Genomic DNA, 27,735 nt, shown 5'->3' on the forward strand with positions numbered 1-27,735 from the left:
TCCGCTCGGATGTCGAATAAACAGTGGCAAGCATCGAATTTATAATAAACGGGCCACTGGGAAAACTAGCACGGAGAATTAATAGCGTCGGCAACTGCGGTGTTTCGTCGCGACCGATCGCTCGTAAAGGAAACGCATTACGATTCGCGACGAGCAAACAACTGATTCCACGCTACTTTTACCACCGTGGATTCAACGCGAAACTACATCCTTCTTGCATCCTTGACGTATCAACCGACCCGGGAAGAGTAATTGCGTAAAACGGTCTGGCGAATGCGAGTCGAAATAATAAATCATGCCGGGGTCCAAGTTTTGATAACGAATCGATAAATCATGGACGAGGCGACTGGAAATCCATTCTCGCGAGGAACGTGAGAAACATTTCCCGAACAATCATGTAAAAACTTGATTCCATGAAAATGATGGAGATATTCATTATCTTTTATCGGTATCCCTTTTCACGGTTTCTGCAAGTTCCTGAAGAATACTGTGTGGGTAACGAACGTAATTACGTGCATTTATGGTTCCATTTACGTCAAATATACGAACCGTGACGCGAGACACCCGTAACTCTTTCGTTCTTTCGTTCCAGGGTTAGGGTGAGTAAACGAAAAGAAAGAGGTAGTAAAAGGCACGCGCCATTCGAAGAACGCTCGTTCCTTTTAGATGATCCAAACGCCTCGAAACGCGTCGGATTGAGCAAACGAGGGCAGCTGGGTCGTGTTGAAAATTGAGTCAGGGTCGACGAGCCTCAGACTGTGGACGCACCGAATCTTCTTCTGACGTACCAAAATAGTATCCACCGCGATCGCTGGTCCTCGGCCGAGTTTTGGAAACGATAGGTTCGACAGCAGTCGCGTCTGTTTTCTTTATGTAAAACCGTAAAATTCCCGGTTGGAAAACGGTTTTCCAAATAAAAATAAATATCAGAAGGCAACGTTGTAAATCATTTATGAGCGTAGCTTGCAGGCCGGTGAATAAATTCAGATTGAAGCGCTTGTAAATCACACACAACCGGATGTCGATACGAACCGATGTGCCTTATTTCCTTTCTGGGCGTCTAACGTGCGCTACGCTATTGGCTCGGATTTACATGTGAGGGAGGATCGTCATGGATTACGAATAGCTGCGGTACGTAGCGAGTTTAAACCGTTACAACGTGCACTGAATACGTTTAAGAATGTATTTTCTCTGATAATATTCTTTCCACGGTTTATCCTGGCCAGCTGATAAGAGAGAGCTGCTGCAATTGCTTGTCGACTGATAAGAAAGTATAATCTTCGTTTAAAATAGCCTGTTTAACGCTTCGTACGAACGAAATTATATCGTTGATGTTGAAAGGAAACGAGGATCAATACGAACGTTAGCTTAAACGATCCTTGCAGCACAATGTGATTAGATGATTTAGAAACACCGATTATCCTATGGTTAGAAGCTATTTACGATTGAAATCATTTAATCGAAAGATTTTTAAATAGATATGTGTACACTGGTGAAAGAAATTATTTCTAAAATAATACCAAAGATCGTTTTCGTAAATGTGGAATTCAATTTCTCTGGTTATTTACACTCACGAACCGATTAGCGACGAACAACATACTATAACTAGCATCATTACAAGGACCAATACGTTGATGCATCGCAACCGCTATTACATTGATCGAAGTGATTACGACATATTAAGCATCCTATGTAAATTACGACATCCAATTATCCTAAACATCAATACGGAACTGGCAGGGGTTAAGGAAGTTTTGGCGTAAATTGACGCAATTCACTCTCCGTTAAATCGTTTGAAATTGTATAAATTGTGCAACAACGGTGCTATTAAGTTGCACCGTAGCACATTTAGTTACCATCGTTTCAAAATTCAACAGCGCAATCGTTGTTATTTCAAGTGCTGTTCCTAGTTTGCCGCCTTCGTTTCCTTCCTATGATTTCTTACGTGTCTAGGTAAACTCGTTAAACTCGACGAAAGCCTAGTTCTCGACACACGACGACGAATCGTCGAAACTTTTGGAGGATCATCGAGCGAAACAAAGGTCAATGTTTCAATCACGTTTCGGCCGGTATGTCTCGGCGACAGGCCAGACACGATCAAAGTTTAATTGGAACAATTCGAACTTCTCTCTTCTGTCGCGACGCGCAAAGACGAACCGCTCGAAGCGAGAGCAGATCTATGTGCACGTTCGAGTCCAACTGCAATTGCGAATTGATGAACGATCGAGCCCAAAGACTACTTGATTGTGTGCTCGATGTAGCACAGATAACGGGTAGTTTAGATCGGAATTGGTATTCTGTATGCATTCGCGATGCAGCTTCAGATTCGCACGAATCCTATGTTGGAAAAACACACGGACCGCAGAGACTAATGCAACCTAAATGTATGGTGCGATTACTGAAAGGGCACGATAAATCCGTCAACGTGATCAGTCCATTCCCATTTGCTTCTTTTTCGCGACGTTGTATCGATAAGTTTAATGGATTTCTGCAATTTTTCAAAAGAATTCAAAAAGGAAGAGGAAAAAATACATCTGGAGAATCTCGTTCGAATAAAATAACTGATCGAGAGCGAAACATTCGCGATGGAACATCCCTCGTATGTTGTGCTTGTGCGATATTGCATTTGCCACGATAACATTTTCTCGTTCTAGAAAATCGCTCGGTCGTAAACTACGGATTTTGCTGGTTCATCGGCAAGTTCCAAGAAACACTGGAAATTAGAACAATAATCGAGTCAATGAATCGACTCCACTATATAACGCGGACACAGCTCTCGTTCGCCTTCCTTTTTAATTCTTTCTATTCTGGCTGACGCTCCTGATCGAAGAGCTCACGCAAACGGGCCAAGTAACCTTTCCAGAGAAACCGGCATCGAGAGAAGGTCCTAATTGCACGGATGAAACCTTTTTAATTGCTCGCTCGTGAACACGATAACGCGGTTACATCGGTATCATTATGAAATGTGGGACACCTTTAAGCAGTTGGAGCCACTCAGGCACGTTAATGAGATCACAGTTGGTTGGAGACTGAATAAGCATTCGCCGGATGAAACGCGATCGAACCTCTTCCGTTTTGTGGGATAACGAAGAAATGGGGCTCGAAGAACAGCAGTTCGTTAAACGGGTACGCTTGATCTCCCTCGAAGAACCGTGCGGTAACCTGACCAAACGACACAACTTCTTTTCTAATTACGAACGAATAATCAAACTCTCTCTTTGCGATCGTCGCCATCGCCAAATCGGTGGAATTCACCGATAATACAGCTTATAAATTATTAGCGTAATCCGTGACATGGTCATCCATGCGAAGGACAATCGGTTCTAAGCTCGAGGAACATGTGACGCCGCTTATCGATCCCATTTACGGGTGTCGGTCGACTTCCAATGTCGAATAAAGAAGTTCGACCTTCGAAGGTGGATAACGAGAACACCACGTTTCGCGAATGATAACCAAAGAAAGCGGAGATCAGCCGAAACGCGAAAAGTTGCGAATGACACTTGGACGAACGCGATCACGATCACTACACGAAACTCGATCATACTCCATTTTTCGCAGACATCACCGTTACTTGATACTTCGTTACCAGTTCGTTCTCCCTGTCTCGTTACCTGTAACCACCAACCAATTTACCAGCAGTGTAGGCAAGCGCAATTTAAAGCGCGTCGACGAGCGTAGCACGGCTTTCTTACCTCTGCCAAGTTTCGCGTTTCACGCTACGGAACACAGACTAGCAATAAAAAGTTTCCCTTTACCGCGTGTGTAACATCGAGGCACGTTCGTTTGTCTCCTTTACCACTTATATCTCACCATTATTGTCAGTTTCTACGTTGAACGCGATCGGAATTGTGCTAAACGGTGTAAGTCAGAGACGCGATCGTGCTATTCGAGAGTAAGGTTAATACTTTCGATGTTTGGACATCACCCGCGGGAGACATCGAAGGGTAGAAACTGGTAAAAAAAGAAAAGAAAGGAAAAAGGTAGCAACCTAGAGCCCGAGAGAAAAAGGCTTTCTAGAATCGTCGGAGATAGGAGGAAGTCGTGGCTAAGTTCCAAAGTGGACGAGCAAATCTAGTTATCAACCACTCAGGAGGTAAGGGGCCATCAAAGAACCGTTTAATGCGACCCCACGTAAATCAAGGGCGACCGCCCTTCTGCCGTCTCCGTGTTTCGTGGAACATCGAAATACTCTAAGGCCGAGAGTCTGTGCAAGGGAAGCCATTAATTGCGGTAAGACACTGCGCTTGTCCTTGAACTAAAATGGCGCTAAAGACCACCCACAATGTGCGTTCCCATCGATCAACTTTACCGAAGAAACTGCTACCGATTACACCCCAATTGCACCGTCGAAGGAACGGCCTAACTTATATTGAGAAAGATCAATCGAGAGTAAACCAGATTGTAGGAAAGTTAGGTGATTTATCAGTGGAAAAGGAAAGAAGAGATAACACAAAATATGTTTCCACGCTAACGAAGAAGTCACAACTTCCATGGGCGATAAAATGATAAAGAACCAAGACATTTTTCCACGGACATTTTTAATCAACGGAACGGCCAGAGATTACGTGCGATTTAACGATTTCGATCGTTGAAATTACTTCGGTCCGTGTTCGAATCGGTAAATTCATTGGGGAGCAAGGACAGCGCAGTTAGCTGTGATAAAGTTGGTGCTGGTTAATTCCTTCTTGCGGCTGGCTCGTTCTCCATTGTCCTCTACAGCCGCGTTCCATGACGAGTGGCATCGTCGAACGCACCTCTAACTGCAATGAATCACTACGAAAGCGGAAATCTCGGCCGAGCGACCATTTAAGCACGTACAACGAAGTGCATCGATGCATTCCCATCTATTCTATCCTGATGTCTATACATCAGTCTGTGACAAAACGACGTGTTCTCGGTTCGTTTCAATCGTAACGTTGAATAAGCACAAGAAAATCGCCTTCGAAGCGCGACGCGAATCGTTTTAATTCAACCTGTGCGCACCGAGCGAATCGAACGTAATGTCGTTTCATCTGTACTTTACGATACGTTAATTTTTCTCCCCGATACTCCTTGCTACAAATCAACCTTTCTTCAAACGATTGTGACAATATCTTTAGAGAGACATTGAACGAAATCCAAAGAAAAGCGCCATTCGAAAATTTCATCAAATTATACCGTCGAAGGAACTGTTTAATTCACGATTGAACATTGAGTAATACGCGCGTCCCAAAGCGTAGATAAAGAAGAGCGCTGGTATATAAAATCCCTGAGGATCTGTCTCGGCAAACTCTCCCCTTCATCGGCTCTTAACAACGTATCTCCGAAAATGGCTCGCTTTTCAGGGTGGATCATGCCCCTTCTCGGTCATCCTTGTCGGGAATGCTCGTTAAATGTTCTCACTCAACGGGATACGACTTGATGCGAATGTAAAAGAATCGGCTCGCTCTATTTCCCAAACTCGTAGCGTCCTTAAGCCGCCTAATACCGTGTAAAATATAGCTAGCCTTGCCGTGGCTCCGTGTAAAATATAGCCGTGTCTCTCCCCTTTACATTTCCCTCTAACGGCGGTTTTTCGCGGAATCCAATTCATTGGTTTCTCCTGCGTTAATGAAAACCATAAAAATGTTTCCTTCTTTTTACATCGGATGATCACTATCCAATTTTTACGATGCCTTTCCACCGACTCTCAGCTAAATATAATTTAACGAACGGTCGACATTTTACGCTCAGTTAAACAAGACGGGTGATCACTTTTTCGCGACTGTCTTTCGCTCGATATTCGTCGTTATACCATAGAAATAATCCTTCGTAGCAGACTGATCTATTATCGTCGACCCTTTGCCGATTTAATGGCCGTCCTCAAAGTAAATGGATATATTACACGAATCTGTGGGTGGATCTGAATAGGATATCATAAATCATCGACCATGAAAAAATGAGTTCCAGACAGGTTACAGTAGAGGTCACGAAACATTTTCGAGGGATTTAAACGTAACAGAAAGTAAACTCGAGACTGGATTCCATGGAGACCTCGTTCTCCCCTTCTTATTCCATTCCATTCGAAGGAAAAGTGAAATAAAATCGCAATAAAGTTTGCTCGTTTGCCGCGCAATGAAAGCGAAATACCGAGTGCAAATTTATTTACATCTGTCATTAGGTTGTTAGCTCAGTATTCGGTGAAACGTCGTTTGCACTGGCCGATATAATTCCATCGCTTCAAGAACACAAACTATTTCTATTCGCGTGGAAATGGGTGCGATAGGTCGTCAGAGAAATAATCAAGTTGAAAATTGAAAAGAAATTATCCAGCAAAGAATTGAATTGATGTTACTTTCGCATTATAAATTCATCATTTCTCTCGAATAAAGAAGCTTTTACATCGTCTCATCTTCAAATATAAAGAGAGCTCTATTTTTAGATATAAATTAATTTTATATTATTTTATTTATATTTCTTTATATATATTGTGTATATATTTTTTATATTTATTTACTTTGGAAACGATGCTACAGTACGCAGTGTACTTATTCGATTTAGCATAAAGTTGAAAATTTGAACAAAAAATTTTCACGAAATCACAAAGTCTGAAACAGAAAACGTAATGTTCAAAATCCAACGCGTATATAAAATCGGATATCGACATTTTACTTTCGTTTTTGCAAAAGAAAAAAAAATAGTTATACTTTATGTCAATGTTTCGAATTAAAAATGTCTTGTTTGCTTTCGTTTCATAAATACCTGCACACGTCAGAATATTTTACTACGGTTTTACCATGGGAAAAGTTTGCAAATATTAATCGGCGGTGCAGTTGCAAGAAATAAATATCCGATTTGAACAAGGAGGGAAACTACACCATTTTACCGGGGCTTCGGGAACAGACCGACTAGGTCATTCAACTCCCAGGAACCGTGCAACGCTCTTCCTTATCTTGCGAATCTCTATGGAAAATTCGATGAACTACCCGTGCAGATGCTGATCATTATTACGACCACGAATTCAGGCTATTGGCTTGAGACCTTCAAAAGTCCGTTACTCTTCTTTTTCTAGAAACTTTTGAACAATTTTCACTAGAATTACCAGAATAAAATTTATACTGTACCCTAGAAAAATCTGGTTGATGAGTAACTTTTTACATTTCCAAATGGAGGTAATTATACGTTTTCGACTCTTACTATATTCTACGTTATAATTCACATTAAATATAACGATATCTCTTAAAATTATTCGTCTAAAATTACTCAAAAGATCAATAATAAATTTTAGGTATAAGAAAGCTAAGCACGTACGATTGCAATATTTTTTTGCGGTAGACACCTAAGAAAGGCTTTCTTCTTATCCTTCTCGATACCTCTCGATATCTGACATCATGGATAAAATCCACGCCCATTAGTTACGGATATATTTTTACGATCGTGCCGTAGAATGAAACTCTAATCACGTTCTCGTAGAAATCATCCTCGAGCTTTCGTTCTAAGTTCCCGGGAATACTGGTGGAAAATGTGCGAAAATTTGTACAGACTTCGTGACTCGCGGGGTTTCTTCGTACGCGAGCTACGAAAAATACGAAACGCCGGTGAAAATTCGACGGGTTTATAGGGAGGGGTACGCTAGTAGTTATGGCAGACGAGAGGTATGGAACCTGATAGTCAGAGGTAAATGGCAGCGGATTCCAAGACAGACGAGTTCGTAGGATGTCAGGCTAGAACCGTGATATACACTAATAACACGAATGGTCGAATATTTGCGTGTACCTTGGATTTCACGGCTCAGGTAAGTTCTGCGATGACGGAAGCCATTTACTCCATACGTAAACGATGTTCACGGTAGCTGAGACGTCGTGAAAGTTGGTGTTAGATATCGACGACGGCGAAAGCTTAAACTTGGAACAGATATCGCACCCTCTCGCTCGAAATTACTAGATTCGTGGTTTCGCAGTACGTTTGCCGCTCAGCGATTAGGTAGACTGGGTCGATAGAAATTCGTGGCATCCAGAACTGCGATGCGCAGTGACACCGTTACAGGTGTAACTATATACATAACGCCATGACGCTTACTTTTGAAAAGACTGAGAAATTGGAGGAAAGGAAACGCGAGAGGCGGGTTGATAAATAAGTCGTGAACGTCGTACAATAGCGGAGAATTGCGAAACCCTTTGAGAATAGTCCTTAATTTCCACAATGATTACAAGCAGCAGGCGGAAGGTGACACAATCAAAAGATAATGAAGCGTGAAAATAGGAGAAGAAGACTCTTTGAATCTGTTGAAAAACTCGATCGATCGCACCGCGACTGGAATACTGGTATTTCCGTGCGAAAGCGGACAGTAGTTGGGGTGAGATTGCCACCGCTTTAGAGTTTCCTCCCCCTCCGAGAAAATAGTCGCGACGCAGACCTTTATTCCTTCCTTCTTTTCTGTCCCGCTTTTTATCGCTTCCTTCTTTCTTCGCGTCGAAGAAACGCGGTTCCGTCAATGGAAGGCTCGAAGCGCCATTCAAATAAGAGCCAAGAACGGTCGTTGTTCGATGGCGAAGTCGCGACATTTTAGTGTCACGTACGATACCGTTCTCGATTCAGTCGGAGGCATCGGAATCAATTGTCAACTGCGATTTTTACAGTAGATGTGTCATGTCGCGACGAATTTCGTGCTGTTGGTAAGTCTCATATAGAAAATATTCGTCCGTCCTTCGGACGAAAATGAGTTCGCTGTTCGCGTGGGCTGGTCGCAGATGATAGCCAGAATTTCATTCACAGCGTAACATAAATACACGAATGAAAATAACAGCTTCGTCGTGAGCATGACATTCCTATGCGGTTGTATAGTGAGAAAGCCATTAATAATACTCGTTTCGAAATCGTACCTTATCCAGATCATCAATACGATTTATCGCGTACATCCCTAGAGTACGTTATTCACGGAAACCGTTTGCGTACTGTTAATTGCCACGAGAATAGACGATCTATTTCTTCGAGTGGCGTTTACCGAACACTCAGAAACAAATACGTGGCTTTTATACCATGATTTTCAGTCAATAATTTCCTTCATATCGCGATGGGTCGGGTATAAATTTTTACGCGGCGCACAAATGGCGATCCGGATGAGATATTTTATTCGCAAATACCAAGGATTTATGAGCGTATCGTAAACAACCTGCAGGTACTATCCTTATCCTACACACGATGGACTTTTGCTTCACCGCTTGTCCGATTTCCGCTGTATTATATGGTACAAAGCGTTTGTCGAACCATTTAGAATTTAGAGACGATTTCGTATATCCACATGCGTTCGTGCGTTCATTTTAGCGAAGGAATCTTTGCTAGCTTGAAATAATTATACCTAAGAGGAACCAGAGAGTTGGAAACGCGTTAATTGTTCGACAGAGCGGCAGCAATCTCTCTACGATTCAGCAAGTGAAACGAAACGTGAGAACTATAGGCACACAACCTACGGCCAAATACCGCGGAATTCCCCTCGTTGCGTTGCTGGAAAGATCAAGTGAATTCTAACGATCGATTCGCGGTAAATAATTCTTGGATAATCTTGGTACGTGCAAGGAAAGTGAAGTCGCGTTTGCATGCCAACGACTTCATTACAGATCGTATCAGCGATCGACTGGGATTTATATACGAATAGCACAGTTCGATGCTAAGAAAGTGATCGGACAGCCTGATTTTGCAAATCGCACGTTCACGATGTCATCATACGCCCGAGATTCTGTCGCGCATAAAAGAACATCGATTTCGATTTATTGTGTGGAAAACGTGAGAACGATAGGTTCGCGACTCTAACGCTCGCCAGATAACTTGTCAGGTATTAAAGAACATATCCGACGAAGCAGAAGTTTCTAACCTTCTTCTTGAAAACGAAAAGCTTCGTCGGCGGAATCTTATGGGCCGCTTCTTTTAACGATCAATTCTTTCCAAGAATTTATGTCGCGATAAATGAGTTGCTTTTTGCCAATAGATAAAAAGCACGTAGAAAGTACCGCGCTGTAAGTTAAACCGGGTACTTTACGGCATAAGACGAGTCAAAAAAGTTGCGCGACGAATACGAAGAATAACCTGGCCGGTTGCCAGGTCGACTTTCGACGTTAACGACGTTAGAACATTCGTCGTGTAAGCCGACCAATCGGCCAAACTCATGCATAACAATCTAAACAATGCGTATGTGACATCGCTTTGTATTTAGGTCACGGTTTTCCGTAAATAGCAAATTAAAAATATTATCCCGAAATATTATTTACAAAATCGGTTATTATACATAATACTGCAAACAGATGACATGGTTTTATCTTCAGATACTACGAGCACTTCAGAAACCCTTTAAAACTGAAAACTCTACGACTTTCTGGTTAGACCCCACCTTGAGTACGCAAGCGTTATATGGTCACCATATCACACTAAATATGTTCAGTTTATTGAAAGATCACAACATAAATTCGTACGTTTTGTATCGCGTTCGCTAAACTGTCCCATTCATAGTTGTGATCATAACTACGACGCTGTACTCCACAGACTCAATATCCCAACACTTGAGTGAGAAAGAAGATTAGTTGACATTTTATTTCTTTCCAAAATTATAAATAACTTGTTGTTAATATACTTTTTGTCGCTCTTTCAATTAATTAATTTTAATACACGAACACGTCCTTCACGCAACACTCCTACTTCCCCCGTTGAATTTTTTAACGATTTTACGTTTATTGATTCTATCAGAATAATATACCGAATAAATAAATCACCAGAATATGCAGCTATACGAATATTATTGTTAATTGATCTCCTCTCCGGAGCAATTGATAAATGCAGACTATGAAATCAAACTACTCTCAGAATACACTGTGCTTACTTTCCTGCCTGTACTTTTGTATCTGTACCTTCTTAGATTAATTCTCTTCTTTTCTTTACCCGGTTTGTAACGTTAATTAAAAATACTGATAAATCCGTACAAGAAAAATAAAATAGCTTACTTTTGTATTCTTCGATAAACAGTTTCTTTCATGATTACAAAAATCACTCAATTCGGAGAAACGTCTCTGTATTCGCTATTTTCACGGTTTCTAACGAGAACGTTACCCTTCTCTCGTTTCAGCTAAGGAAGGCATGCTGTTGAAGCTCGATTTTCGAGACGAATTCAAACTCGAGGGGAGTGCAGACTGTCGTTACGATTTTCTCGAGGTACGTGACGGCCAGCACGGCTACTCCAATCTCCTTGGTAACTTCTGTGGCAAGAATTTCCCCCCAGAGATCACGTCGAAGACGAGATATCTCTGGTTGCGATTCCACAGTGACGATAGCATCGAGGACAAGGGTTTCAAGGCCGTTTGGAGTATGATACCAAGACCAACCTATCGTAAGTCCACGGTATTTCGATCCATGTACCCGTCTGTCACGTTGTCGCAGTAAGATTTTCTTATTAGAAACGAACCTATTCCAATCAAGAATCCGTTGAGATTATTCGCGAGATACGGAATTCGAGGTTGCAAATTATTTCGTAGCTTCTGCAAACATGGTACACGTACATCACGTGCCGATAAGTCATGGTCTGCGTATAGTAATATTTTGAATCAGGAAAATATCGATTAGTTGCTTCTCGTTGATGAATTTTATTAAAGTTCGAGCGCACGCGTATACAGAAAGAGAGAAACTAACGAAATATCTGTATGTCAGGATAAAAATTGTTGCCCATTCATTGAAAACAAACGCGAGTGATGACCGGCGGTTCTCAGATTAGAATACTCGGTCGGACATTAGCCTCGACGACATCAGCGAACGTTGGGAAGCTTCCAATCCACCGGATTTCCCGCTCCAACTGCGACCTCTGTACAGAATTTTTTTATCTTGACTGGTAATAAATTCTACGTCCGCGATTCATGCCGAAAAACTAGTGCTCGAAGCTGACTGAAAATAATTTCAACGTAATTTCTGTTACCGTACTGAAACACTGTCAATATTTGAGTACTGCTCCAGTAATCCATAAAATGTTACAGTTGGAGCCGAGTTTCATGTTGAAAATTCCAGAATAAATTGTCCATACAAAGCAATACATCTGCTCCAATTTTACATTTTCCCGTAGTTTTACAAATCAGTTTTACGGCAATGCTAATTCAATACTCCGTAAGTACTTATACGTATTACGGTCTTCCTCGCAATAGCTTGCCGTTTTGCTCTGCTCGAGTAGGCCAGATTGCCAGAAATACGGCGCCGATATTCATTCGCGTCTCATACAGCTCATTATTTCCGCGCATTTGCCCTGATCCGGTGCAATGAATGCCGTTTGAGTATTTGGTTGCTCTTAATACGCTCCAAAACGCATGGCTTTCGAAACTGCCGCGAATCAGTCTTAATGAGGGACAAACATTAAAACTCTGCTACGATGATAACGTCAAATTCAAACACCGACGGGAAAGGAAATTAATCAGATGCCGGGGGGATGAATCTTTTCGCACGTTTGATTCATTTCCTCTTGTTCATTGTGCTCCTCCGGCCGCGAATTTTATAATGCCAATTCGGCACGGGAAATCAATTATTTCTCGAACAATGGTTGGAGATTTTTTGTTGTTTCCCACGGTCCACGTTTCCCGCTCTTTTTTTCCTTTTTTTGTCCCTTTCTGACCCACGAACGCTGTTTGGCTCGTGGTGAATACGTTTTCTATTGGCTCTCGACATTGGCATCGAAGCTCGCGCTCGTAAATGAGCGAGTTGCATTATACGCGAGAAATGAAACGTACACGCGAATTAGTCGAGGCAAATAAACACCTGACGATGAGTCTGGGGAAAGCGTAATACTGTAATAGGTGTGATTCACAGCGGGAGTGCCACCAGAACCGGAGCCGTGTGTCAAATACGTGAATGGCGTGCAGGCAATTATTAGCAGCGATGACGTGCAGGACAAGAAGACTGTCGCTGAGAAGGAAGGCATCCCCTTGGATTGCATGTGGAACATCACCGTCAACGAAGGATGGAAGGTAATTTCGTCAACTTCGTCAATTTGCGTCAACACGTTTCGCTAATATCATTTCACGAGTTTCCCTCTGTCGATAATGTCTCGATAATCCTTTAAATGAGTTCATTAAAAAAAGAAAAAGAAAAGTATGCAACAACAAAAAGACAAACGTGCAGTGCTCCGTATATTTTGAATTGAATCGTCGAAAATACTTCATGACTTGTCCCTTTGCTATCAGACTATCTTTGATCCCTGTCTCATCACTATCTAGACGTCCATTCTTTTTAGTCAAACGAAATTTGGTGAAACGTCTGGCACGAAAATGCCTGTAATTGCGATGCCCGCTTTGCCTCATAAAATATCTGAATAATTGGTGAAAATCCTTTGGGTTTTCTCGTTCGTCATCAGAACAGAGATAGAGGGAAAAGGAAAGGATCCTTCACTGAGCTTTATCACAGGAACACGTACAACTTTCAGATTCAGCTGGTATTCTCGGATCCCTTCAAACTGCAACGACCAAACGAGTGCGACGCCAACTTCGTGGACATATTCAAAGAACGCACTGACATGTCCTCTAGAGAGAAGAATTTCTGCGGCAGCATCGCCGACACCGTCCTCATCGGGACCAATACCGCCTTTGTCAGGTTTTACGCGGAGCCTAAAGCACTGAACAGCAGCTTTGAGGCCGTCATGACAGCGCTCAGAGACAGAGATCCGGGAGACAAACGTGAGTTCACAAACATCCTCGATTAATTGTTCACCGTTGTCTGCGACAGCTTTTATCTCCGCGTAATATCATTCACGATATTACTTCACCGAATACAATTGCCGTTTGAGATTCGTTCGAGGAATTGCGTATTCTCCCTGACAAAATACTATCGCGCTCTTATTAAATGTTCGTATTGAATAGCTAACGAAAATTTTACTTTACAAACAAATCATGATATTACGGGGCAGAATATTAGCCAATGATGTTAATTAACATGTAGCTGGGCATGTTTATATGTGTTTACGATAACGTAGTTATCATTGCGTTAAAATGTAATGAACGACAACGAGTAAAGCTTTCAAGCTTTATGCGCAGGATATGAAAACTGTTCATTCCGATAAGGTGTATAAATATTTATTCGCTTGATAAAATTATTAATTAAATAGCGTGTTATAAATACCAGGAAATTACAGACACTTATCAAATGTCGCGAACGATTTGTTAAGAGACAAAAGGAGATAACCCAATTACGTTTTATAACGACTTGTTGTATGATAATAGAACACACGTTAGTAACTGGTGTCTCGCGGATTGTCGTGAAACAAGAAGTCTAATTTCAATTATAACGCACGCCGTGCGAATATCGCGAAGATCTTTGTTCACGGCACGCAAGTAATTTGGTGTTAAGTTTCATTAAATTTAATGCCGGGAACGCATTCGTGCTCGGAAATAGACAGATACTGGTCTAATGGAAATCTATGAATTAACGTCGCCTCGCCTGCGTTTTATGACGAACATACGAACAATGAAAAATACTAGGAAGAAACGAAAGAGCAATTAGATGATTGCTCGACTAATCATTTATAAAATGAAAGGTTATAGTTTCTCTGTTTGTCAACGATCATAAATTGGTAGACATTAACAATGCGGACATTCCATTAACCGAAGTGACTTGTTACCGATAGTTTATGTAACACGCTGATTACGGAAGAGGACACGTTAATAATAGACGAAACATCGATAATACAGTAGAAAGTAGCAAATTGGGGGACGCAAAGTCGCGATTTGATTCTGATGAAGTCAATAAGAACGATGAAAAGTTTCTTACGTTCGACCTACTCTTTCCAACTGGTCAGACGTGTTCCTCTTGCTGCATGCTTCGAATAATTCTTTTACTACGGAGAACAAAATATTAAATTTTCCGCGAAGCTTGAATCGTGGATCTATACGAAATATCGTTAAAATTCCATAGAACGATAGATATCCTCGTTCGCGACACGGAAAAAGTGGAATCATGGACACAATGCCTTTGCTTCTATTACTCGTACGATATTTTACAGTCAAAAGAAAACGACTGCGTGCCGGAAGCCTTTTTTTAAGCGGTGAGCTGGTTGGATTTCAAACCCAATCGAATACCCAGAGCTGACGATTACAATGATATCGATAAAAATATATAATCGTCTTAACCAGTTCATATCACAGAGAATAATCGCTCGCGAACGGATCCCAGTTCTAAATTAATGGTGGTAGACTTGGCTGAATGGCAAATGGAGTAAGCCGTTGCGGTGCAGATACACGTACGAAATTTCCCGTTCTATCTCGGCATGAGAAGAATCTCAGCCTCTCTACACCTGCCACCCTTGCAGAACTAATATCTTACGAGCGACTTGCCCGCGGACTCGGGCAAAATTCACTTATTCCCCTATCTCTCGTACGATAAGATTTCAAATGAAAATTTTCTTGTACAGCTCTTCGTTCGCAGTATAAACGCGAGATTATAAGAACAATAGATTAACAAGTCGTCGACGTTGATACTTAAAAATTTGATACTACTTTCCTTCGCATTTTTCTTTTCCCTATCTAACAAAGTCACTCTCGTGTTCGTGCTGCTTTAATATCGCGGAAGAGTTAGTAGTAAAATCAAGCAATTACCTTCCTAATTTTACATTTAACGCGACTGTTCTATGAGAAGTTTAAATCTAATCAGAATATATAACAATGTTATGTTCTCGTTAATTTGTTGCAGCCTGCCTCGATAATGAGTTTTATTGCGAGGATGCAACATGCATCGCCGCTGAATTACAGTGCAATGGGAGAATCAATTGTCGTTTCCGATGGGACGAAGAAGATCAATCTTGCAACGTGAGTGAGCAAAATTTATATTCGGGAGGACAAATTCTATGCTAATCCTTTTGAAGCCCTTAAATATTTCCTGATAGCCAAATCTGGATCATTTCTACTTCGTACTCCTTGTTCTGAGTTATCCTTTCTGCCTCGCCTCCTGGTACTCTTTGTCTTCTCAAAATGGCATCGATTATGCAAGCATAGTCAACGCTTTCCGCGTTATCAGTTAGCGAACAAGCATCGTGGAAAAGTTGACTGCAGTTTTGTTTTATGTATGTCAACGTAAAATAGGGAACTTCAAAGATCTCGAGCAACTTTAGGGAACCATAGCGAAAGGATGGTAAAATGGGACTTTAATAAGATCTCTTCGTCGTTGTAACTGTTGTGACTAGCAGACCCATTCGCAAGCATTTCTATTGTGTCGCTGTAAGTCAGACTACTTCAACGAGGGCTCGCAGTACTCGAGCGCTGTCATGAGGAAAATTCTTTGGCCTTACGTACAATGTAAAGCGCTATTAAAACAAACGGATAATTATCGTAATCTATAAGCAATACGGTTTAGAGAGATTTGGAGATGATCGTTGCAAGGATGACCGCATTATCCGGTTCCTTATAGATGTATAATATACGGTGCCACAAGAATGGCACGTCGTCTAGATATAATCGCTTTTCTCTCTTTTGCTCTGCTTCCGTTTGTTCCAGGAGATTGATTACATTATTCGACGAAAGTTCAGTGCTTCTGTTTAAAGACCCTACTTCACACATATTGAGTGCGTACGTCAATACCTCACACACTAGGAAGTAAGGCCATCGTATCCTCGTTAAAAGCCTATAAAGTGTAGTGAAACGTTGGCCATTCCATGATTAACATAAAAATAGCAACAAGGAATCGTAGGCAATTAAACCGAACGGAGTTATGGAAATTTCCACGTGTTGATTAGTATTTCGGAAAATATCGATTAAGCTAGCCGGAGCAGTGTAATAAACTCCAGGAATCCGGTATATACGACTCCAACAAAGACTTAATATCCTTTGGTCTTTCCATTTCCCACCTCTCTGTCCGGGCTCTCGCCGGTTAATTAATTTATTCAAAGCTGCAGTTGCCAGACTAAGACAATCATTTCGTTTTACTGACCTTCGACTCGCGTCCACTACTGAGGCCGTGATTCCGCTATGCTCCAATGCTGTGTATCGTTGGTCTTTTTCAAGGGAGAACGCTTGCGATTTCGGGGCGGAGATTGCATGCACTTTTGACAAATTACCCGAACATGCTACCTTTGAAACGATGCCACGATCCTATCGATGAATCGATGGATATTAATCTAACAGCAAATAATGGCAGCGATATGCTATCATTCGATCGCATGCTTGTTTCTACGTGAGCGTCTCTGTTTGACGTTATTCGGCAAACTAGGATCGATGTGCTACGAGTACACCCTTAATCGGTACGTAAGAGACATCGATTCGTCCTTGTTTCGAGTGTGCTAGCACATTGTCTCATGAATCATGACGCCTCCCGATCGTTGCTGTCCGATAATCTGATTAACCTTCCAATTCGTATTTCCATAAGAAACGGGAACGATCGCTTCCAACGAACAACGTTCATCCAATAAACCTCGGATTTTATGTCTTCTTAGGATAGTAGAAGAAACACAATCGTCGATCGAATAGCTCGTTAAGATCAAATCGGAAAAACAGAGTAGTTGGACGATCCCCTTAAACGAAACCCTTCCTTTCCTCCAAGTGAAAAGTTAAGATTAAAAGGAGTAGCCGCAAATAGAGTCCTGATCCGACAGGTTCTCCGACAGGTAAGGCAAAAAGGAAGCTCCCACTTAAGCCGCAAAAACGTGACTCCCTTTGAGGTCACTTGTTCCGTAATATTCATCCGTAAGGTCGTGAACTTCTTGTCCCTGGGCGGCGAGCCACGCTAAAAAGGTTATCCCATTGAAAGATGGTCGTTCTTGGATTCCTTTGTACTCGCGCGATTTATTGGGAACGCGGTGCACACAAAGCTTTTCCTCCTGTTTCACTGTAGCACACGAACAACGTCCCGGGAATCCATTTCTATTTTCCCGGAAACTTGACGAGCGTGAAAAGCCACGATATAAACAACTCTCGCTCTCCCAGACCTGTGAAACACACTGCCTCCATTCTGCTACCCATTTTTTAGATGGTATGTGGCTCGCATCCGCGATGCAAATGTTTTTAATGCAACGGCCGTTTTTGACGTACCTTTTCTCTTACTCGTTCACTACCACCATCTCCCAAACGCATTTAACGATTTTCAAAACACTGGCAACAACCAGCTATCGAATAACCACACCGCTTGTTCTACTATTTCTCATTCCGTACTGGCAAGATTGCCACAATAGGAGAAAGCACATTGAATTCTCGGATCACTGAATGCGGTGTATCGTATCGCGCAAGAACCTCTCTATACCGTATCGATAACTCTATCAAGTTTCTAGCGTGTACGTTCTACATGTATTCATCTGGGCTGTCGTATGAAATCGACTTTACGGCCGTGTCCTTTCCAATGTTTCTTCGGCTTCGTATTCCGGCCACCTGACAGGAAGCCAGTCCGTGACGGAGTAATGTAAAAAATGATCCCAACTCCGTTTCGCTTCCAAGCAGTTTGTTTAATGTTTTCTGACGGTATACAGAGAATTACACGAACGACCGAGGTATTTTTTACTGGGGTTACTCAAACAGCAGAAACTCAGAGACAGATGGCCAGCTATAATATTTTTCAGACCCGTGTAAAAGGATATCGAAATTGCGCTTGGACATGACACGAAGGCGCACGATAAATGTAGAAAATTAAACCCCGACCTTCAGGAAGGTACGAAGGTATCGTCCGTAATTCCGTAATTACCGGCAAATTATTTAAAGAGTCTAGTGTCCGACAAGACTCAATAAAAGTATTATTACCGGCGTTTGCGAACTAGTTTGAACCAATGAAATTGTTGTTCACTATTTCCTTTATTTCTATCCCGGGGTCTTCTACTATCTGTCCCTTTTACTATACCTAGCCGTGTCTCATGACTGCAATAAAGCACAGCAAGATTGTACGCCGCGATAGTAGACCCGTTCGCATGGGAAAACAGCCACGAAATTGACGGCACGAATAGAATGCAGAACGAAATCGTGGCGAATACACGATGGTAACCATCCTATCCAATTTTATTTCCCTCTAATGGAAAGTGCATCCCTACACCACTTACCTCGTTTAGCGCTTGCTGGTAAATACTAATGGGAAGCAGACTCTATGAAAAAAAAAGAGATACCATAGGGAAACTGTCGAAACGTCCGATGCAATGTTTCCTTGAACGTTATTAAACTATGCATACGATTACATAAACCTAAAAGTTTCGAACAACAATGAAATTATGCATCATCGTCCCAAGCTAAGAAGAATAGTTCGACGATAGATATTGGAATCTCGATTAACTTCCATTCAAGTATCAATCTTCGTGATTCAATCGTACAATTCAAATGAAATAAGTCGTATTTGATTCTTCCTCGATCGAGCAGATCGTGCTTTCATTTATATCCATCGCCGCTCTTCTTCTAAAGATATCGATTTCACAATGACACCGGGTGTCGAGATATTCTACAATAATTACCGCCGCAAGAATGTTCTTTAATTATTATTCCTTCCCGTGATGCCAACCCTAGCCTTGCGGTAACATAACACGGTAATCGAGAACATAACAGAATCCTTAACATATATTCGTTACTTCCTCGCTAATGAGAAGTTCTTCAGTGTTTTTTACCTCGCGACTAATTATTTCTTTCCTCGAGCGAAAAAAGCGGATCCTCACCGGACTATCATTAATTTCAACGCGGCAAGGCGTGAATCTGACTCCACACTGATCCGGGTCAAGGAATAGATGAACCTGTGCATAACTCCGCGAGGATTCTCAGTTGTCATTAAGAAAAATTCAGTAGGATAAAGTTGCGATCAGCAAGATCCTTTTTTGTCAACGAGGATACGAGGATACGAGGTCACAGAGGAAGATTTTTAGATTTTATAAGATTATCCGATAATGATATAGAAGATCACCAGTGTTGATCAAGTTTGCAAACATCTTTTGTGCAAAAGACAAATATTTTCCACCATGTGAACGCAGAGAAAGATGAAATTCGGTTATGCGAATACCGCTTGAATAATTAGAAACGAAAAAGATCAAAGTAAACAGCAAAACCGTCTTAGAGTGAAGAAAAGTTTCGAGACAAGCGAAGAGCCTAAGTCAAAGCGAAATAATCGCGATAGGGAGAAAATAAAAATTTCAATAAATCAATGATCTTAATATCTTTATTTTGACTATTGAAGAAAACAAGAGTAGTAGAAGAAAACAGCGTGAATGGCAAAAAATGTTTCCTACACAAAAATCTTCATTATACTTGATATGACGTTCAGTAGCGTAAAGCCGAATAAATATCAATACGATCGAAAATATTGGAGTTTCGCTTGCAGGCCGGGATAAATCCTTGTTCGATAGAGGAGGAAAGCATCAAAAGTATCTCTCGTCGCGAATGCAGTAGCCGTTCGAAATGTATTTTTGCACAGACTTTTGCAAACACGTAAACCGTCCGTTGGAGTGTACTCGGCCATATAAGCATAACAATAAACCTCTCGGGCTTACGGAAGCAGAAAGAGGCATTTTCAACCCCTCAACTAGAATTTCTCGTTCTCCCTTGGCCATCTCTTCTTTTCTCCCTCCACTTGGTTGCACTAACATTGGTTCCAGCTTTCTCCGAGGAATGTTAGAGAATCTAATGCTCAGAAATCTCATTCGGTAGACATTCAGAAATGCTCCACGGGCATCTCACGTGAAAAACAGGAGCACGATAACTCCGTCTATTTTGTTAATGGCGCCGGCTTTTCAGAAAATGTGATCATTATGAGCGTTGTTCTTATTATTCTTATCTCGGCCACGTATGCTCGCGCTTTAGCGATCCACTTGGACATGAAAAAAATCAGGACGCATTACGAACGAAAACAAGATCATCACACCATCCTTTCAACTCGAGAATAACAGAATTGCGTTAATTCTAATTTAAGCTATTTTTATACGTATCAGGCACACTTCATCCTCTATTATACCACTTGCACTCCGATTCTACCCTTGTAATCGTAAAACTGTAGTGGTCATTTTTATACGCGTTCATGGAAGTTCTTGGCCAAACGAGAGGATTTCAAAATTAAGCCTCTGGCGAAATATGTTCGCCGTATCGGCTAAATTCCCACCATTTATAACTTCGCATGACACACAGATACAGCGATAGAGATAAGACGAAAACGAGAAGAAAATGAAAATCGTAGTGTTTGGCGCTGTAGAGCGATATAGGACCTGTATTTTCACGAGCCCGCAATGAAAGAATCCTATTCTCGAATTTTCATTTGTACACATACGAGAAGATGTGTCACGTCATTCGACATTTTGACTACCTAATAGCGTGACTTCGCTGACGGCAAAACAAGATATAGAAACGGTAAGAAAAAGACAAAACTTCGTTTGTTATGTTACACGTAATATCCTGCATTGCATTACGGTAATTATTTTCAATATATATGTATTTAGTAATCAAACGACAAAATGCGTATGCACCTATGAAATATCTGTGTACTCGAGCAGATAATTGGTCAAATACGATATTTAATTTCGTGTTAACAATTTTTTTCATGAAATCTTCTCGAAATCAATTATTATATCATATCAAAAATATAGTTCATAATATGCTTCTGATGAAATTCAATATTTTTGTTGAAGATCATAACCATTAATATCAATCGTAACTTTCTAATGTAAGTGAGTTTCAAATTATTCAGTGTAAATTAATTCGTATTACTTGAAGTGTCGTGGGTTCCAAATTGTTTACGATCCATCAAAAACTTCCCTACCTTATTTTTGCTTTACAGAAAAAGAAATCTCGATTGATCGACTCCCAGCACATCGTTATAATCCTCATCGTTTTCTCGCTGATTATGTTTGGCATGAGTTTCGCCTTCGTTTTCAACTGCGTGAGGAAACTGGTGCGGGATCATCGAATCATTCGGGTAAGTGACATTCTTTTTATCGTACATCTCTGTAACCATGCCAATCTGTTAGAAAATAATTAAGGATATAAATATCTTTACTGATGTAAGGCAGTTTGGCATGGAATTTTTCCAGCACAATCTTAACGCTTGTACGTTTGAATTGCTCGCTATTTATATTTCGATCACGATCATGATACATATTCAAGCTGTTCGTGTCTTATGTCAAAATCCTCTCAGCGTTAGCTTCGACAACCGATTATATTTAAAATTGTTATTTCTATCCAAAGCACGTGACACGTTTGCCAATCTTCGAAGATGTATTATATTTTAAAGGCCGTATACAATATCGTGGACAACACAAGATGTACGTATCGACAAATCACGAAAGACTGGAGGTTCTTTGTGCATTATACACGATTCGCCTTGTTACACGTCTCTAGAATTTCAATTACATTTCGAACACAGCAGGATTTCGATTCGGTTCACGACCTGAACTTGTCACGTACGATCACACGTGTCTAACATTCACGCAACTCGGAAAAGATTGATGCGGCACAATCCGAAATGAGTCCATGGTTCGTTTCACCCATTCACAAAGAATGAAAAACTGGAGTGTGAAAGGCCGAATTACAAATGCAGGGGAACAACACATTAATGAGAAAATAAAAATTAATTCTGAACGAACGATCAACTTGAAAATACGGTAATTGTTTATGGATAATTGTCAGGGTTCCGTAAAACTATAGTCATTAGTGATACAACTCTGCATAATTATAATTATCGAATATTTTGCAGCCGATTTATTTTCATTTATTTCACCGAATAAACTAAATACATACATCCAAATTTTCAAATATTAAAATTTTCATATATTAAAATTTTTTAATATTAAAATCACCAGATATTGAAAGTTTCAAACGTTCAAATTTATAAATATTCCAACTTTTTAATATTTTAAGTTTTAGTTTGAGATTTACCCAATTCTCGAACCTTGATAGAGCGAAACGATGTTGTTCGAATACGGTATTGTATGGAGAATTCGCCAATTCTCGAACTACGTTAGATCGAATCTGCGTTATAAGAGTACCGTGTTATACGGGAGATACTTGCATTGCTTATATTCGTGGTAAACCGATACCATTGATCGGTCGTTTCACTGTCATAGAAAGTACGTTATTTGTAATATTAATCCAACATATGAGTTACCGAGACAGTGACTCTTCATTTTATTAAAAAAACAGAAAAAAAATGAATGAAAAAACATTGAATAATTAAAATCAACGGCTATCTCTTGTAATTTTAATCCGGCGAATCAAAAGTGGCATACGGTACCACGTTATAATATTCATTCAAAGCTAACAACTGATGTGTCATTTACAAAGCTCCTTGAAATTGAAACCTAGAATAATATAAACTACATTGTGTGAGAATGTGATATTGAGAGGTATCAAACGGATAATGTTTCGTATTGTCAATTGGAATATAGCGTATCATAATATACATATGTTGATCTCCTGTTATTCATCAAATAAACAATGGTTATGTTGTAACTAACGTGTACAATAGTACAAATACCATTAACAAAGAGTAGTCACTAGAAACTTTTGACTAGCATACGTTATTTACGCTGCGATATTTAACCGACTAATTGGAAGAATTCGTTTGTCTTGTCCAGGAACACATTAGACAATCCAGAGAAAATCGATTAGACGAACTCGGACGAAAGACAACACCCTGTCCAATCTCGTCTTCCAGAACAGACATCAGGGACCGAGGAAGCGACTCGCCGAGCCTGGAAGTGATTCCCAGCAAAGAACTTTTACAGCCCACTACGCTAATACCACAGGATTACACGAAAGATCTCGTATTGGAGATGGCTTACAATACGAGGGACATGAATGACATCCATCAAAGTAACAATGTTAGCAATGCAACACAGGAACGTCTACAGGAAAACAGCGAGGAGCCAGAAATGCGCGACAATTCTTGTCAAACACGAGAAAGCCTTTTCGAACCTCGAATCTCGGACAATATAGTACCAGTGGGTTTCACGACATTCGGCGTTCGTGGCCCGGGCTCTCAAAACGGGACCAATCATCTTCATCATCACCGTCATCATCACCTCCACCATCATCAAAGTCCGACACAGTCGCGCCAAAGTGGTCCGTCTTCTCAGCACAATATACAGCAGTCTTCCGAACACAGTTCTCAACAGCCAGGCTCTCAATGCTCTGGTTGTAGTCCAGCATCAAGAGGTCGGGACGGCAGTATGGGTATTTGTCCAAAACACAACCCAATCCCAGCTCCTCCCGGCTGGTCAACTCACGAATCTAGTTATCCGTTACCTCTGCATCAAGGCTCTTCTTACCCGGAACATCCGGATTACCCGTCGTATCAAAGGTTTCAAAGCCCGAAGCCAAGCAGAGAAAACAGTGTCTATCGCCAATCGCCGAAATTATTGAGGCAAGGAACGACTGGTTCCGGAGAGAGATACGGCAGTTCTGTCTATGGATCTGGACACGGATCCAGTAATACATCAAGCACCCAACACTCTGGCACGCCCAAGCGTTCGCAACAAACAACATCTGATGCTAGGTACAGAGCAGAGGCGGTGATAGAAGTAGATCAGAGGCGACCTTTCAGTATAGAGAGCACAAAGAGCGCACCGGACGTGATCGCAACGCACTGACGCCGGGGTCCTGGGGATTGGGAGCCGTACAAGAGACGCCATCCCCGTCAAACAGTCGCTGATCTTCAGTTGCCTAGTCGGAACGATGGTAACAAAGTCACCGTAGCCACGCAAAGCTCCTTGGACGACGATGCTTCGACAAGTTCAACGATAGAGGCGAATTCGTCCTCCTGATCCACGCATACCGGCGCGATCGATCGACCTGGTCAATTAGACCGTGCAATTTCGGACGACTCTAACTTATCCCTGGACAAGACTACGCAGAATGTCCTACGAAATGCCGAAACTTCGAGATCTCTCAGTACGGGAAAGCAGAACGACGTTCCGTTTCCGAGATCGGTGGAAATCGGCAGAATAAAAGAACCAGAAACTCGTCTGGGCAATATCGGTGAAATCGGCGGAATAGATCTAAACGGTGCCTCCGTTTCGGAGTCTATAGAGACAAATACGAGGACATTGCACGGTGATGTTGCGATCCTGCAGTCGACTGGACGCGACGAGATGCAGTCAATGGATGGTGTTCCGGTTTCGAAAGTATCGTCAGCCAAGCTGGCTTTAAAACTGAACGATCTCCCGATCCTGAGACCCCCCGAGGCCTTCAGAGCTCCCATTTTCCGTTGCAAAACACCGACCCTAGCGTGGCAACACTGCGGTTGTCCATCGCATTCACATTTACCGCCGCGAAGATCCTCGATCATCTGGAGTGCCTTGAAACATTACAGTCAGGAGCCCTTCTATCGAACCTGGCCTAACAGAACTAGCAGAAGGTTCGTTCGACCATCGAGGAGGACCGTGGGCACCCAGAGTTCATTGGATGGCTCGCGATCGTCTCTTAGCGCTCTCCGTTGTGTCGTCAGATCGATCGATATGACCGAAAGGTCGATGGATCTGGAGATCGGAGCTACAATACCATTCTAGGGTTTACTTTTAATTCGGGAGGAGTTATCTTCCGTGTGTTGTATCGATTGGATCACGGACCAAAGATTTTTGTAAGCGAGAAAACGGTCCACGCTCTATTATTGTTAATAATACGATACGAGTTTAAAATTGTTTTCTGTTATCGCTTAAATCGGATCAATCAATCGATGTTCGATAAAAGAACGCTGTTTAGTGATCGCGTTGTGTTGATCGCAAATTATCGTTAACGTTACACGATCTTCACTGTTGCTATATTCATACGTTCCTTTCGTCGTAAATAATATTATATCGCGTTGAAATCAAAACACATTAGCGAAGTATATGCATTATGTTTTTCGAGGGCATACGTCTCTCATCATATCGTATATTTGTGGTATATTAATGTTAATTAAAAAAAACTTACTATACTTCCGATCGTTTCCACTGCATTCTCCTTCATTGCATTGCGCCATAGGAAGAACCAAGAGAAGGACACGTTGCGGGCTACATATAATTTGTGATTCGAAACTCGTATTTGTCGAGTAAATACGATGTTTTTTTCGCGAAGAAAATCGTGCCACACAGAATGCAAACATATCGAGACCGAGACACATTTCGTAATGGCGATATAACATCTATGATACTGACACGCATATTACTATAGTTTTAATCGAACAACTTCAAAGTGATCACATAGTGTTTACACAGTTCAATAAAAATCAAAGTGAAATGGTTAGAAAACCCGTTAAAGGGAGACCCAACATATTACGAGATGATTACGGGAAGTTACCTCGGCCAACGAGTAAGTAGATTTGTAATTAAAATATGTCAACTCGCGCCTAATGAACGACGATATTCAAGTCGAACGTAGCCTAACCCTTTTTTACACGCGGTATAGATTTCGCGATTCGAATATCTAAGCGTACGGTTATGATACTACGATAGGCAAACTATTTTTCCACGGTGTTTCCACTAATAATCGAGCATCGAGCATGTTTTACGCGCACTCGATCGGAAAACGAGAATCGAAAGAATGCATTTATGAGTCGATAACGTGTTCCATTTCGAATATATCTAATTCGAATCGTCGATAGTTATCGATCAGAATGATCGATCGTCACGTTTGTAACGTACATACATATAAATTCGTCTCGATGAGTGAGTGAGAACGTTTGTTTGCCAATTTTTCCGTAAAGTTTCTGTAAACTTCCCTAGAATCGTGTTATAGGGAATTTTGCTTTGTACAATAACATATTTGACATTTTCAGAAAATGCGATCGTATACGCACGTATTTTATTGGCAATTGATTCGTTTCTTTCCGTTGTATACTATTCGTTCGATCGTTTGAATGAGACAGGAATACATACAAGATTTCGTGAACAATTGAAATTTCAAGGACAGCGTGCGTCAATCATCTAGCAACCAGGTAAATGATTAAATTAGTCAATTAAATGTTAAACGATCGTGGGAGGAAAAAGAAAGAGTAGTAGTGAAACAAAAAATGAAAGGAAAAGTGTGAACAACATGCGTGTTAACCGTAAGCATTGTAAGCAGATACGTGGTAAAGTTGTCAGGAACCTAACCTAACTTATTATTAGTAATCAAACAATTCTCGCTTCTGTACAGATTACGTATTGCCCGTTATCATTTAGGACAGAATGTACAGAGTGTACACATTTGTATATAAATGACACACGAAATATCTGTTCAAATGATACGTCAGACAGATAATAAATATAGTACTTTTAAAACGGTCCAGACTTTCGACCTAATCGTATACGTTTCCTTATAAATTCTTTTTTAACCAATTGCTTTCCTTTCCATTTGTTCCCCTCAATGTAATTTTCGTTTAAGGAATTCTGGGAATTTAACGAAGGTAAGTCAACATTCTATCCAATAATAAATTCTCTAAGCACTGCTTGACTATTTTGCTTCTTTAATTAATCTTGCAGCACTCACCTATTCGCATCAAATTTAACGTTTTAATAGGTTTTTTCTTAAGGAGTGTAAAGTTTAACAAAAGCGTTCGCTCTCCGGTTTGCTCGTTTGGCGTTATTAACTTTCTCGTAGCCCGAGGCATTTCGGTCCTTAAACACTTCCTTCCATATACATAGCTCTTAATTAGCTTCAAATGATTTGCAGATCGCATCTCAAGATTTACGTGCAGCGATAATTAGTTAGCTCTCCTTTTACATATTACGTGGTATCGTATATCGTCTTGATATACTTAGAAATACATCCCGTGGTTAAATTAAACAAATTCCTCGGTCGGAATTATCATAACGAATTGAATTTACTTTGCATAAAGGGATAATAGACAGGGAAAGAGTTAATATCCGCGTGG

The 27,735-nt window shown here is 41.0% G+C and overlaps 1 protein-coding gene across 4 annotated transcripts in view; it reads left to right on the forward strand.

Moving 5' to 3' along the window:
• The window catches only part of LOC132910110 (uncharacterized), a 78,193-nt gene extending 51,042 nt beyond the window's left edge, over window positions 1-27,151 (forward strand). For all 4 annotated transcript variants that reach the window (XM_060965581.1, XM_060965582.1, XM_060965585.1 and 1 more), the window contains exons 5-10: window positions 11,072-11,332; window positions 12,790-12,947; window positions 13,403-13,652; window positions 15,661-15,776; window positions 21,685-21,822; window positions 23,480-27,151. In XM_060965581.1, coding sequence (XP_060821564.1) covers window positions 11,072-11,332; window positions 12,790-12,947; window positions 13,403-13,652; window positions 15,661-15,776; window positions 21,685-21,822; window positions 23,480-24,493 — 1,937 coding nt within the window. In that variant the 3' untranslated portion in view covers window positions 24,494-27,151. The remainder of the gene's footprint in view (window positions 1-11,071; window positions 11,333-12,789; window positions 12,948-13,402; window positions 13,653-15,660; window positions 15,777-21,684; window positions 21,823-23,479) is intronic.
• The last annotated feature ends 584 nt before the right edge of the window (window positions 27,152-27,735 follow it).

The sequence above is a fragment of the Bombus pascuorum genome, chromosome 8 (assembly GCF_905332965.1).
Source record: "Bombus pascuorum chromosome 8, iyBomPasc1.1, whole genome shotgun sequence".
NCBI lineage: Eukaryota > Metazoa > Arthropoda > Insecta > Hymenoptera > Apidae > Bombus > Bombus pascuorum.